Genomic DNA, 13,678 nt, shown 5'->3' on the forward strand with positions numbered 1-13,678 from the left:
TTATTTCAGAGCAAGAAGAAGAAGAAGTCAGACTTCATCCCATACAGAGACTCTGTTTTGACATGGCTCTTGAGGGAAAATCTTGGTAGGAATATTGTATATAACATCACTTGGCAGAAGAATGATGGAATATCATGGGCGCAAACAAAAAACACAATTTGCATGCAGGGATAGAGAAGTAATTGTGGAGGTTACAAGCAAATATTCCTCATCTGCATTCCAGTAATCTGCACTGTCTAAGTTCTTTAGCGTGTCTGTCATTTTCCTTACACAAATAACAGTTGGCAACAGGTAATGAAATCGAGATTTTTGTTCATTTTTGTCTTGCAAGAATGTCTTTAGGTTTATGCCTATTGCTTTTAATAGGTGGAAACTCTAGAACTGCAATGGTTGCCGCCCTCAGTCCTGCTGATATCAATTATGATGAAACTCTGAGCACACTGCGGTAAGATTCCATCCCAGTGGTCATGGTAATGAATAATTCCAGATCATGACTATTTGTTATTTGATTATTAGCTACGCTGATCGAGCAAAGAATATCAAATGCAATGCTGTCATCAATGAGGATCCCAACAATAAGCTGGTGCGTGACCTTAAGGATGAAGTGGCTCGACTGAAAGAACTACTGCGTGCACAAGGACTGGGAGACATCCTGGACAGTGAGTGTTACGTCAATGTTCTGCACAGCATGGGCAACCTTCTCTTAACATCTAGTGTCTTCTGCTTCTGGTTCCATTGCCCTCTGAACAAATTAAGTTTGATTTCAATGTTTTTATTTAAAAAAAGTTTTTAAAATTATTTGTTACGTTTTGCTAACGCTAAAAAAATAACCCAGCTGCACTTCTGTTTTTGTGCCTCCTAATTGCCTGTAGCCTCTAGCCAATAAACTTTTACATATGATGAATCAAAAATGATTTTTAACCCAATTGCGGTATTCAAGTGGCTCCTAGTTACAATCTTGCTTGAGTCAGTAGATGATGCGAATATGCTCACAAATACTAAAATAATACTGTAACTACTTTCAATGTGACGACCAATGGAAATCTATACCCCTACATAGACACTTGATTTTGGTTCTTGATTCCAACATACCAGTGGTGCAAACTGAGCCTTCAGTAACTTGCTCATTACTGACTTCATTTAACCAGACCCGTGTAGCCATTTGTTGTCGTCACCGCTTTCGTTCTCATTCTACTCCGTAAATAATGTCTAAAAGCCCTTTCTACCATTCTATCTGTTTTCAACTCTGACCCCTTTCATCTTTTCTCACTTCCCCTCAGTTGATCCTCTGGGGGATGATTGCCCAGGAAGTGGAATCAAATGTTTGTATATGTCTGATTGTCATGCACTGTTTTTGCTCTTTGCTCTTTAGCCGTTAAGATAACATTGCTCTTTGACCCAGGTTAGCTCTATATTGAAACTAAGGCTGGGCGATAGATCGAAGTTGATAGGGTATTTTTTGCAACAATTTGTCAATGTCAATTTGCAATTGTAGATTTGGATTGCGGATGGAAATTTTTCAAATATGAGATGGCTTCATCAGTTTTTGTTTTTAAAGCCGCACCATCTAGCGTCCTCCATTTGACCAGGATTACTATAAGAGGCTATTCAACAACTAAACCACACAATTGACAGAATTCTTTAAGATCACAATAAATAATTAGTCATTGAATAATTATTGTGCCCCTCTTTTGTTGAGACTGTAACGCTTGCTCTCGACCCAATTCTCAAGACAGCTAAACATAAGATGCCTTTCATATCAATGCCAAAAAAAAACAAAACTTCATAGTAATCTTTGAGTTCATGTTGACATAACCATATCGCCCAGCCTTAAATGAAATTGCTACCAGCTTTGCATGAAAATGCAGAAAAGCTAAAGCTTAGTAGAACTGGTCCCTTGCTGTGCTGGTCTGGCCATGGTTAGCATGTGCTTGTGTTGATAGAATCTGCTAATTGAAGGGTCCCAAGTGATCATTAAGAGTGTTGCTTTTTCAGGCTAGTTCTCCATATCCACCTGAATATTTATTCCATTGCATTCTTTAACGCACTATTTCTCACATCTTATTTGGCTGCTGTCTCTCTTTGTATTTATTTATTTTCTTACTAATCGTCCACTGCAGGTGACACAACTCAAAGCTTTAGAATGCCACTGCTCAGTTGTCAAACTGAGGTTCAGAGCTTCAGAACAAAAGGTGCATTAAATAGAAATTCTTGTAGCCTGAAGAGATTTCACTAACCTAGAGTGAGTAGTTGATTTGATAGTCTGCCCAGTGCTGGATTCCTAAGACTTCTTCCCTCCTAACACCTTTCCATTGTACTAACGTTCCATTTCACATTATACATATATATGTGTGTGTGTGTGTGTGTGTACGTGTATATATATATATATATATATATATATATATATATATATATATATATATATATAATTTTTTATTGTAAAGGAATAAAACAAAAAAACAAAGATTTGGCTCTTGTGACTGCCGAAGTCCTCTAAAGAAGTTGTGTAGTTTAATATGGTGGCCCTTGATGCAAAAATTGTGCCATATTCCAAAAACTATGTATTTTCTCTTTAGTTATTTTGACATTTGGACCCATTGTTGTACTTTTGATGTGGATGAGGGATAAGTGGTTTCTTGAGTGTGTGTTGTGAGATGAACTGCAGGCCTAACTTGGGGAGCATGTCGTCCATTGTCATTTGCCCTCTGAACCATCTTGCAATTGCAGTCTGGCGCCCACGCTATATACAGGGAGAGCAGTAAAAGGAGATGGAGGAACTAACCCCCACTGTGTGAAGTGAAGACTGCTTCTCTGTAGCTACTTTGTGTCTTAACCTGTTGGTACAATGTGTGTCTCACATTGGTCTTCCCTCCTTTTGTCCCCCCTTCCTTGTCTGTTTCTTCCTCTCTCTTCATTTTGTATTTGATTCCTTTCATTTACTGTTTTATCACTCCTCCATCCCGTCCTTGCCCACTTTTCTCTCTGTTGTTGTTATCTCTCTTTCCCTCTTGCTGTTGCCTCAGACCTCAAAGACATTCAGAACAATAAGAATAGATACTTGATAGCCTCAGAGAACCAACGCCCTGGCCATTTCTCCACAGCACCTATTGGTTCCCTGACAGCCTCACCGTCCTCTGGCTCACTGTGCAGCCAGGGGGCTCTGCAGTCGGCCACCAGCATCCAAGAGCGCATCATGTCCACACCTGGTGGAGAAGAAGCTATTGAAAGGCTCAAGGTAAAGTCGGTTTGTGTGGGTTACATCATACCACGGAAGTCTATAAGTCAGAGAGGTTTTTTTATTTTTATTTTTAAAACATACACTCAAAATGCTTTCTTGTTTGTGTGGTAGGCCTTTTCGACTACAATGACAATAAACTACTATGGGCTATCTTAAACAATATATCATTACACAATGTATAGTAAATCTTACTCAAATCAGATGTTAATATTTGTTATATAATTTCAAAGCACCCACCAATAGCCCCCCCATCAATCTAATACTGCTCATATGACAGATAGAGCAGTGCAAGTAACCAACCGTTAGAAGCTGCAGTTGCCGTGACAACCACAGTGCCTACTCTGTCTGCTATCTAATGACGTCAAACCCTGACGCAGATATGGAGGAAAGTGGACAAAAATAGCACCTGAGTAATTCCTCTTTAGCTCCAGGGGTGAGGCACATACTAGTCAAAGGCGGCACATGTTTATTTTAGTATTTTTGATCCTGCCGCTTACCCTTGTACATGCAAACATGATATTAGATAAACTGGGATAAGTGTATGAGGCTTCTCTCAACAAATCCAGAAGAACAGACATTTTTTTAGTACGCCCTTTCACACATTGACTTGTGTTTTTTAGGAATCTGAAAAGATCATTGCAGAGCTCAATGAAACCTGGGAAGAGAAGCTGCGAAAGACCGAAGCAATCCGCATGGAGAGGTCACTATCAATTAGACACATATTATGGACTGACTGTCCACCAATCAAAGCGTGCGCAACTCTGTTGATTTTTTTTTTTTTTGTGCCATTATCCTCAACATATTATGGACATAATGACTTTTCATCTGGTGTCTAATATGAATAAGATAATTATCATTACAGTGTATATATTCAGTTTGCCATAGTGTACCAAAGATAAACCTGCTGTGTCTTTTTTATAGAGAGGCATTACTTGCGGAAATGGGCGTAGCAATCCGCGAAGATGGCGGCACTTTGGGCGTGTTCTCTCCTAAAAAGGTAGGCCAGTTCTCATCATACACATTTAAAGACACTGACTGTGGAATGAGTTTCCAGACAGAAGTTTGGTGATTCGCTCCGCCCCACCTTTGCTTCCTTCTTTGTGTTTCACGTGTTAGTGTTCTACAAACACCCCCCATGCACCATCTTCCAATGTTTCTTTTAATCTTATCTTTTATCGTTTGTCTTTGTCTTCATGCTTGATGACCTTCTTTGTGTACTCAGCTCAGCCATGCAGGTCCTTTTGATGAACAATTTGATGATTTGCCTTCTTTGTGTATTCAGCTCAGCCATGCAGGTCCATTCGATGAACAGTTTGATTGTTTTTCCTCCAAGAAGGTTTGTCGATTCAAGTTGGCAGAAAAAGTCAAATTCCTGAGTAATTCCCTCAGAAAGAAAGAGGAGTTGTGTACCATCCTGCCCTCTCTTTGTAGTTGTAGAATGAGACAAAGAAACAAGAACAAATCTTTATTTGCTTTTGCTACTGAAACTTTGCATAGACTAGTGTGATGGTTCCCTTTTTCACAGTGTTGGATTTACTTATCTCCACATGTCTCGACCAACTATGAAGGCTTTTTTATTGACAAAATCCGGGTACTACGAAGTATATGGTCAGCCGGGTTTCCAAGCTTGCCGCATGGATACCATTTGGCTTTCGGCCCACTTGGAACATTTGGCTAGAAGTTAGAAAATGAAACACCAAACCCATTTCTTTAGCCTGCTGCTGTGTTGTAACTGTGGATGTGACAACATTATACTCCACAGTCTCCACTCTTCTGTCATGTTTGATTTTTTTTGGTAGTCCAAAGTCTTTTTTTTTTTTTTTTTTTTTACATAAAATGTGTCTCCTTACTCTAGTCTGTACACCTTTGTACTTGACGTGGTCAGTGTGGGCAGCTTTTACCAGCTTTCCTGAGAACCATTTTGAAGTCAAACCAAATAGAATGGAGTTGCACCAGAACCGTGTAGTGGAAAGTCCCTTGTCTTGACTTTATGCTTACTTGCTTTTTCCTGTTTCTTGTGCACAAAAGTCCTAGTCATCCTATGCGGTTAGCTGTAATCTTTTTGTACCCTCATTTTTGTTTACATTCATTTGTCTTCATTCTTTTTTCTCTCTCATTCACTGCTGCTCCATTGGTTATTATTTCAATGAGAAGACTTGTGATCTCTATACAGACTTTAATGGGGTCTTCTCCCCAAAGAAGGTTGGTTGTATTACAGAGAACTGTGTTGTGGTAGCTCACATTAAGCAGATTTATTTGTAGTAGTCATTTATAAGCAATGTTTGATAGACAACTGTGCTCACATTTTACATATACTGTTAACTGTCTCCCTGTCATGTTTCTGCTATAGACTCCTCACCTGGTTAACCTAAACGAGGACCCCCTCATGTCTGAGTGTCTACTCTACTACATAAAAGATGGAATTACAAGGTAAATTCAACTTAATGAGTGTCCTTGAAATGCTGATAAAAACGTATTGTTTCCCAAGTCTAAAATAAAGGGCAGCCATCATACATGCATACGGCTGGCTACTTTAGATAGTGCTCCATGGTGTGTAACATGTTGACAGTTTCAGATTTCCTCTTTCTAGCTAACCAGGTTAGATTGCTTACTCGCCCTGTCTGATGCCTCTTAATAGACTTAACATTCTTGCTTTCTGCACATTAACTGCCAGAGTCTTGCTAGGTTAAGGTTAATGGAAACAGTACCAATATATTTCCTTAATTGATGCCCTGTCTCTTCATCCTTCATCCGCTAAGGAAATTTAAAATTAGCAATTGCCAATAAAAACATACATTAATGACATTTAGGAATACGAATGAACAGGTGTCATAAGGTCCTATTTAATGGGTGAGACTGACCGGAATGCATGTCTATGCAGTGCAAGAAAATAAAATCGGCCTCTCTATTGCTTTCAGGGTGGGACAGGCTGATGCTGAAAGACGGCAGGATATCGTCTTAAGTGGTGCTCATATCAAGGAGGAGCACTGTATATTCCGTAGTGAGAAGGATGCTAATGGAGATGGTAAAACCCCCATATCAAATTGTGTTGGTTTTACTTGACGATAATCCTTCCTGTCTCAGTCAGAGTACAATTGCCCGCAAAATCAACGCTCTATTGTCTGAGAATAGAATTGATGCATAAATATGCACTTTTGTCAAAGGAAATAGAGATCAAGTTCCTAATTATTGCTTGGTATGTTTCTGCTAAAGTTATCGTCATGCTTGTGCCCTGTGAGGGATCAGAGACTTACGTCAACGGCAAACGTGTTGAGGACTTTATTCAGCTGCGTTCTGGTATGTTCATTTTAATGGACTAATCCCAATAAAAGAAAAAAATATCCAACACTGTTTTCTTTGCTCGTTTCCTCCACCTGAATTATTTCAGGAAACCGTATCATTATGGGAAAGAACCACGTGTTTCGCTTTAACCACCCGGAGCAAGCTAGGGCGGAAAGGGAGAAAACGCCGTCGGCCGAGACCCCTGTGGAGCCAGTCGACTGGACCTTCGCTCAAAGAGAGTTGCTGGAGAAACAGGGTATTGACATGAAGCAGGAGATGGAGAAAAGGTAATGCTTGAAATTGAAGCTAAACCATGTAAGGTATTTTTCAAAGCTGATGACTTTTTTTTGGGTAGGCTCACTGAGATGGAAATCCTTTACAAAAAAGAGAAGGAAGAAGCCGACCAACTTCTTGAGCAGCAAAGACTGGTGAGTTCAAAGCAGCTGGTGTTCCTACAAACTTAAAGCTGAGTTTGAATTTTTTTTTTTTTTAAACGATTAGCTTGTTAGTCTACAGTTGATGTGAGTGCTGAGTGGCTTGATCAATAGTGTGGAGGATGCTTTCTAGTTGTCACAACTAAAGGCAGTTTTTTTAGTAATCACAAACACGGTTTTGAGGTGTTTGTCGTCAATTTCCAATGGCCCACTTAAATTGCCAACTACTAATTCTTATGCGGATCTATGCAGTGCATGTCTATTTGTCTTGCATGGAAAATGACTTTTGAAGCAGATGAGCTTTCTTTAGCTATATTCAGGACCGCATTAGATTGTGAAGCTTTCTCCTCTTTCCAGAACCCCTTTGTCACCTCTCTGCTATATTCTATATTGGCTTTGAATCTTGCAAAACAGCAGATACTAAGTAGGGATGGGCATTTTACTAAATTCCATTGAATGACTGAATGGGGAAAGTAATGATCAATGAGGAGTTATGTTATGTTATCTTTGTGGAATGGGAGAATCCATCTCTCGAGTGCTCTGGCCACGTTTCAATGTGAGTGTTTCATTGAGCGTTATAAAGCTGCAGAGGTGTGCGTGAATACTGCTTAACATTTCATAGCTTAAGGCATGTTCTTCTTTCAAGCAGGGAACTAGTTTAGCGCCTCTGCTGGTTGGAGCAAAGGCGTGGACTCCATTTTCCCCTGAATTTTGTTCAAGAAAAACAACATTTATCACCATTCAATTCCATATAGTCCACCAAATTGTTACTGATCAATTGATTAAATAAACATCATGTCCATCCCTCGTCATAAGCATAATTAAGACAAAAACAAGACCAAGCACATTATCAGAAGCATAATTCTATGAATGGCTGCTTTTGCACGGTTCAAGTTAATTGCATGTATTCTTCATTCAGTCATTGCTGGCTGTGGACTCAATTGTGGGGGTTCGCTGTTGAGCAAGTTGACTGTTAGGTGGCTGCAAATTTGCTTTAACTAGTCTAGATTTCTTGCTCTTAATTTTCATTTCTCCAATGCAGTTGCTGACTTGTACACTGCATTGTGATAGCAAAAACACTTGTAGTCGATTTTGGCAGTGACAATGTGGTTTCTCATTGACTTCTTTGTCCAACTGTGTTTGCGAATGTGTTGGCACAGTGAGGGCACACCTCACTAACAGCCGTGTCACTGCTAACAGCTGAAATAGTGAATTGCCAAACCTACAGCATCATCTCATTGAGGCAGGTTTCTCGGACCAAACTCCCAGCAGCAGAACATTTTGAGTATGCTTGTATTTTTGACAGATTCTATAATCAGAAAGACTTAAAACACTACACAAAAATACATTTACTGGTTGTGATCTGTAATGTTTTTTTTTCTTTAATGAGAAACTGCATTCTTTTTCCAACTAACCTTTCTTGTAGTGAATTAACAGCTACCTCCACCAAGCCTGTTCTCTCTCTCTCCTGGCTTTCTGGTCAGCTGCAAGAACACGCTCTTCTAACTCTCAGCTAATACTAAAGACACTCAAACTCTGTGGACTGAACGGAGAGAGCTTCCAAATCCAAGGATGTGCATGCATGCCTGCCACAAGTAGCATGTGTGGGACCCAATTTTTCACTTACGAAGAGGAATTTGACAAAACGATACATATCAGCTTCTATCGGCAGCTTCTGTCCTTTGTTGAGATTCCTTTGCTCATCGTGCCAGGCATAATCAATTTTCAGTTTTAATTAATATCAATATGCAACGTTGGGAGCAATATTGTTAAAGCTTGATAGCACATCAATTGAAGTTCAAATTCTTTCTTTTTTTTCTTTCAGTCAAATTATTCGTCTTTACAAGATCCAAAAAACAGATTTCAAAACACAAGAAAGTCAATGGAAGCCACTGTTTTCTTGTTTGGATTGTAAATATAATTTCATTGTACACTGGGAATGATTTGTTGCACGTTGTCATACATCTGGTAAAGTTATGATGTATGCAAAATATTTATATAACATCGTTCAACTGCATTAGTACCCCCTGAAATTCGATAATGAAAATGTCCCGAGTTGAGGCAGTAACATTGGAAGTTCCCATGTTGCATATTCAAACTTTTGTATTCATCTTTATTTAAAAAGCATCCTTCATCCTTTCTTTGATTTTCCCATTGTAATTTCTCCTTTTTTGGGGGGGACCATTTGGTTTGTTTCCTGTGTTGTTCTCAAGGATGGCGACTCTGATAGTGGGGATGACTCAGATAAGAGGTCTTGCGAGGAGAGCTGGAGACTGATCACCTCCTTGCGGGAAAAGCTGCCCCCCAGCAAACTACAAACCATAGTGAAAAAATGCGGCTTACCCAGCAGCGGTAAGAGAAGAGAGCCCGTAAAAATGTACCAGATCCCTCAGCGGCGCCGCATCACCAAGGACTCTAAGTGGGTGACCATCTCTGACTTGAAGATCCAGGCAGTCAAAGAAATCTGCTATGAGGTAGCGCTCAATGATTTCCGCCACACTCGTCAGGAAATCGAAGCGCTGGCCATAGTCAAGATGAAGGAGCTTTGCGCAAGCTACAGCAAGAAGGACCCCAATGAGCGGGACTCATGGAGGGCGGTGGCTCGCGATGTTTGGGACACTGTAGGGGTCGGTGATGAGCGTATTGAGGACGTCATCACCAATGGGTCTCGAGCCGGTGGGGTTGTCATGGATGAGCTAAAGGTCCACATAGATAAGCTAGAGGACATCTTGCATGAGGTCAAGAAACAGAACAACATGAAGGATGAGGAGATTCGTGCTCTCAGAAATAAGATGGTGAAAATGGAAAAAGTCCTTCCTCTCATCACCCCGGAGGGTCAGGAGAGACCTCTCAGTGGAGACCCTCCTATGGGCACAGTGGGTACACCAAGCCCTCAACCGCCTGTTCCTGAAACATCCGATGTGGAAAGTGGGGAGTCTCAAGCAGGCCTAAGCGCGGAAGATGACTCAAGCCAAAAGCGAGGCCACGGACGTTGGATACGTCAAGAGCAACTACGCCTTAAGAGCCTTCAGCAACAAGAGATCGCCAAGCAGCTCCGCCGGCATACCGGACCTCACCGATTTATCCCGCCAGAAGATCGCAAGCTACGTTTTCCTTTCAAAAGTAACCCCAAACACCGCAACTCGTGGAGCCCTGGTACCCATATCATTATTACAGATGAGAAGGTGATTGAGTTAAAAGTGCCCAAAGAAGCTGTAGAGGAAGAAGATGCTGAAAACCAGACTTCTGATGTACAGTCTCAGGAAAAGATAGCTGCTTCCGTCATAGAGGTCACTCCCCCGTTGCCAAGTCCAACAGTCCAGCGTCGAAACAAACATTTTGAGCACGGAATAAACCAGGGTCAGAGGCATAGCTATCGGAACAACTACCATCAACAACCGCACGAACGAGGCCGCAGTAACTCTTTTAACCTTCGGCAGCGGCCCTCGGGTTCCACAGAACAGCTGCAGCAGCCCGATGCCAACCGGAGGCACACGCAAGCCTTCTACCAGCCCCGCCACTATCAGAACCCGCCTTCTTACCCCCAGCCCCACCTCCAGCATCCCTGCCACTATAATAGCACAATGTACATCGACGGAGGCTTCAATACCTACCAGCAGTACCATCAGCCTGATCATGCTAACCAGCCACTCAACTTCCAGGCACCTCCCCGGATCCGCAGGCAAATGTCTGCCCCCAATCTGAAAGCCAGCAGAGAGACAGCGGTTTAGAAATTGAACTGACACAGGCAAAAAACATTACAGATCACAACTGAGCATAAAAAGACTGTTGTTGGTTGATCCAAAAGTCTATGTATTATAAAAATGAAATTGTATCATTCACATAGTACATTAGTATTAGAGTGTATTATGCTGTTTTATCCCAATATCCATGCCATGCTCACTGTTGATCTTTTTCCAGCTGGTGTGATAATTCATCAATCATCTTTCAATTTGCCAAATGTATCTTGGTTGATTTTCAGTGTTTACATATTTTTTATTATTATTTTAGCCAACTCAGTTTGAACACACAGACGCGTTGCTGTCGTACACACCCTTTGGAAACGAACATTTCTTCCCGTCAACCGTATAACGGAATATTAGGATTGGATGCAACCGTTTTACTCTTGTGAATGCCATTGAACCTCAGTTTGGGTATGTGATGCATTTTGAATCTTTTGACGTACAGTGGACAGCTTAATGAACTATTCAGCTGTGAGGGTGCCTGCCTGTGTGAAATGAAAATAGAATTTAGAAACGTGGCCTTTTCATGTCTCGTGTACAGTAATTGTGTTTTACAGCCGTTATACTACATACTATCTATAGTTCTAGATCCCGTTAAAATGTTGGAGGGAAGACAATATTGAACACGTGTGTTCAAATAACGCACAGCCTTTTATCAGCTTTTAGCTGCTCTATGAAAGCTACCCCACTGTTTTGACTAGTGCCTGTTTTATTAGCAGCAAGTCTGCCCATCACCGCATGCATGCCTAAAACAAGAGTCTTTAGTTATTCATACTTTATTTTAGTACTATATGGACTTAGTATCCTTTAGGGAAAGATTGGACACTCTGCATAATGAGTGACTACTTTGACTAATGTCTTTATATTTTCTTACTTTTACCTACCTACGCTGTAATGAAAATAGAATCATATAACTAAGGCTTATGCAACACCCTGTCCCGCGGTGACGATCTTTTACATGCAACGATTTCAATCGCTCATAAATATGTCATTATACTTGCTTATTTAATGTTTGCATTGGTGCACATGGTGGCTGGGGAAGCTGGAAAGTACAGTACACTAAAGTCAATGTACAGTGGCCTGTTCTTTACTGTACGTGTTAAGTGTTATTTCAAAGCATCTGCTGTTTGATTTTGCATAATCAAAGTGCCTCATGGTGATCATGCACAAAACTGTTGTGACAAGGTACAGTTTTGTGCATGATCAATATACCTATTGGAACCACATTGTTCACACATTTTAAAAGAACATACTGTAGAGACATCTTGTGTTGTCGGCGGTTTATAACTGTAATAAATTGATAAGTTTCAAGCACATGCATTTCTTATTAATGAGAGTTATGCTGCAAATGTTTCCAAGCAAAAGACATGGAATTGGCTCCCCACCTAATAATGCGTCTTTCATTAGTCATGACGCCACATTAGTGATTGTCATAGGCAGCTAGGCTACAGTAAGTTCTGCATGGAAAAAATCTTCTACACAGAGGCCAAAAGGGGTCAGGAAAAGCTGCAATTCTCGAAAAAGAAATGGGGAGCTGCAGTACAGTTTGTTTGAGCCTGTTAATCCGTCATGGAGATCGTGGCTACGGCTAAGCGTCACCCGATCATCACCCCAATGTAGTTGCAAAAGAACGTGATCAACTACACATGCTCGTGGGCTACAAAGTGGTTGGATGGCTTTTCTATTTTGTATATCACCTCATAATCACAACACCATACTCTTAGCTTTGCGACTGATTAATACTGAATTAGCTGCAAATTCCATCAATTCCTACTTCCTTTTATTTAGCCATCTTTTGTGTCTTGGTTATTAGGCTTACCATGTCAGACTCTTAAGATAAACATAGTTTGCCTCAATTCATTAAAAATGTTGGACTGTGCTAGAATATGTCATTTGTTGGTAGGATGTCAGTAGGGTGGAGGTCAAATCTAAATGAAAAGACTGCATTGTCTGCCCGCAAGACACTGAACAAAGACAATGAGGTCACCGGGACTGGAGGCAGTGTGACTCTCATGAGGACCACGATGATGATGATGCCACCACCCCTTTGGATTACAGCAGACTTCTACAGGACCTCACATCTTCTCCAGTCATTGTTACCTTAATTGTTTTAAAACTTCAATTAGTATCTAATTGGTAAAACGGCATGTACCTAGCTTGTGAGTGTTCCTGGTTGTGTGGCTTATCCAAACTTGTCTATGTGCTCTTTCCTCATCACTGTGGCTGTTCAGGTATATGAGAGCAAACTACAGGAACTTCAGAAACAGGTTGAGACACGTTCTCTGGTTGCCGAAACGCCAGATGAAGAAGAGCTGGAGGAGGAGGAGGAGGAGGAGGAAGAGGAAGGTTTGTCCATTTATTCCTAAGGGCTTATTTTTCTTATTCCATTGCACTCCTCAAATGAAGCCTTTCTATGAATTAGTCCACATCCTAGCAGGTCTTGAAAATTCCCCATCGCAGAATTCACTCCCAAAATAATTCATTATATGTATGTGGCTGTGACCGTTAAATATACAAGTAGACTACTTAAATCCATTTGAACATTTGGAAAATATAGTAATTCCACTGGGTCGGATTGAGAAATAGTGGTGTGGGTTTTCTCAGCATACGTTTTTTTTCCATGTATAATGCGCAAAATTTAACTAATTTATTGTCCTAAAATCTGGGGTGCGCATTATACATGGGCACAATTTTTTTATTATTTTTTTTAATCCGGATATCATACGGAGGCCGCCATTACAGATGCGCTTTCTTCTCTGCTGTTCACTTCACACACGCTCCATACGAACACAATGCTCTCGTATCAGACGCTTGCTGGATCACCTGCTCGTTTGCTGTCACAATGTACCCTACACAAATCCCAAAAATGTCTTCGCTATTGAGTTTGCTAGCGCAATTTTACGTTTACGGACTTAAGTAGGAGTCAACATTTGGGTGCGTATTATACATGGGTACAGGCTTTTTTCCAGCATCAACATGCC

The 13,678-nt window shown here is 40.8% G+C and overlaps 1 protein-coding gene across 13 annotated transcripts in view; it reads left to right on the forward strand.

Annotated features, from left to right (window-relative positions):
- Window positions 1-13,678, forward strand: part of kif1b (kinesin family member 1B) — a 49,236-nt gene that overhangs the window by 19,608 nt on the left and 15,950 nt on the right. For 5 of the 13 annotated variants that reach the window (XM_061272638.1, XM_061272640.1, XM_061272645.1 and 2 more), the window contains 13 exons: window positions 10-85; window positions 367-445; window positions 517-659; window positions 1,281-1,322; window positions 3,024-3,235; window positions 3,859-3,938; window positions 4,160-4,235; window positions 5,589-5,668; window positions 6,157-6,263; window positions 6,452-6,535; window positions 6,627-6,807; window positions 6,876-6,948; window positions 12,929-13,043. In XM_061272638.1, coding sequence (XP_061128622.1) covers window positions 10-85; window positions 367-445; window positions 517-659; window positions 1,281-1,322; window positions 3,024-3,235; window positions 3,859-3,938; window positions 4,160-4,235; window positions 5,589-5,668; window positions 6,157-6,263; window positions 6,452-6,535; window positions 6,627-6,807; window positions 6,876-6,948; window positions 12,929-13,043 — 1,348 coding nt within the window. Of the gene's footprint in view, window positions 1-9; window positions 86-366; window positions 446-516; window positions 660-1,280; window positions 1,323-2,120; window positions 2,193-3,023; window positions 3,236-3,858; window positions 3,939-4,159; window positions 4,236-5,588; window positions 5,669-6,156; window positions 6,264-6,451; window positions 6,536-6,626; window positions 6,808-6,875; window positions 6,949-9,167; window positions 12,012-12,928; window positions 13,044-13,678 lie in introns of those variants that run through there. The other 8 variants (XM_061272643.1, XM_061272644.1, XM_061272646.1 and 5 more) reach the window with 6 other exon arrangements.

The sequence above is a fragment of the Syngnathus typhle genome, linkage group LG2, assembly GCF_033458585.1.
Source record: "Syngnathus typhle isolate RoL2023-S1 ecotype Sweden linkage group LG2, RoL_Styp_1.0, whole genome shotgun sequence".
In the NCBI taxonomy this organism is placed as follows: Eukaryota; Metazoa; Chordata; class Actinopteri; order Syngnathiformes; family Syngnathidae; genus Syngnathus; species Syngnathus typhle.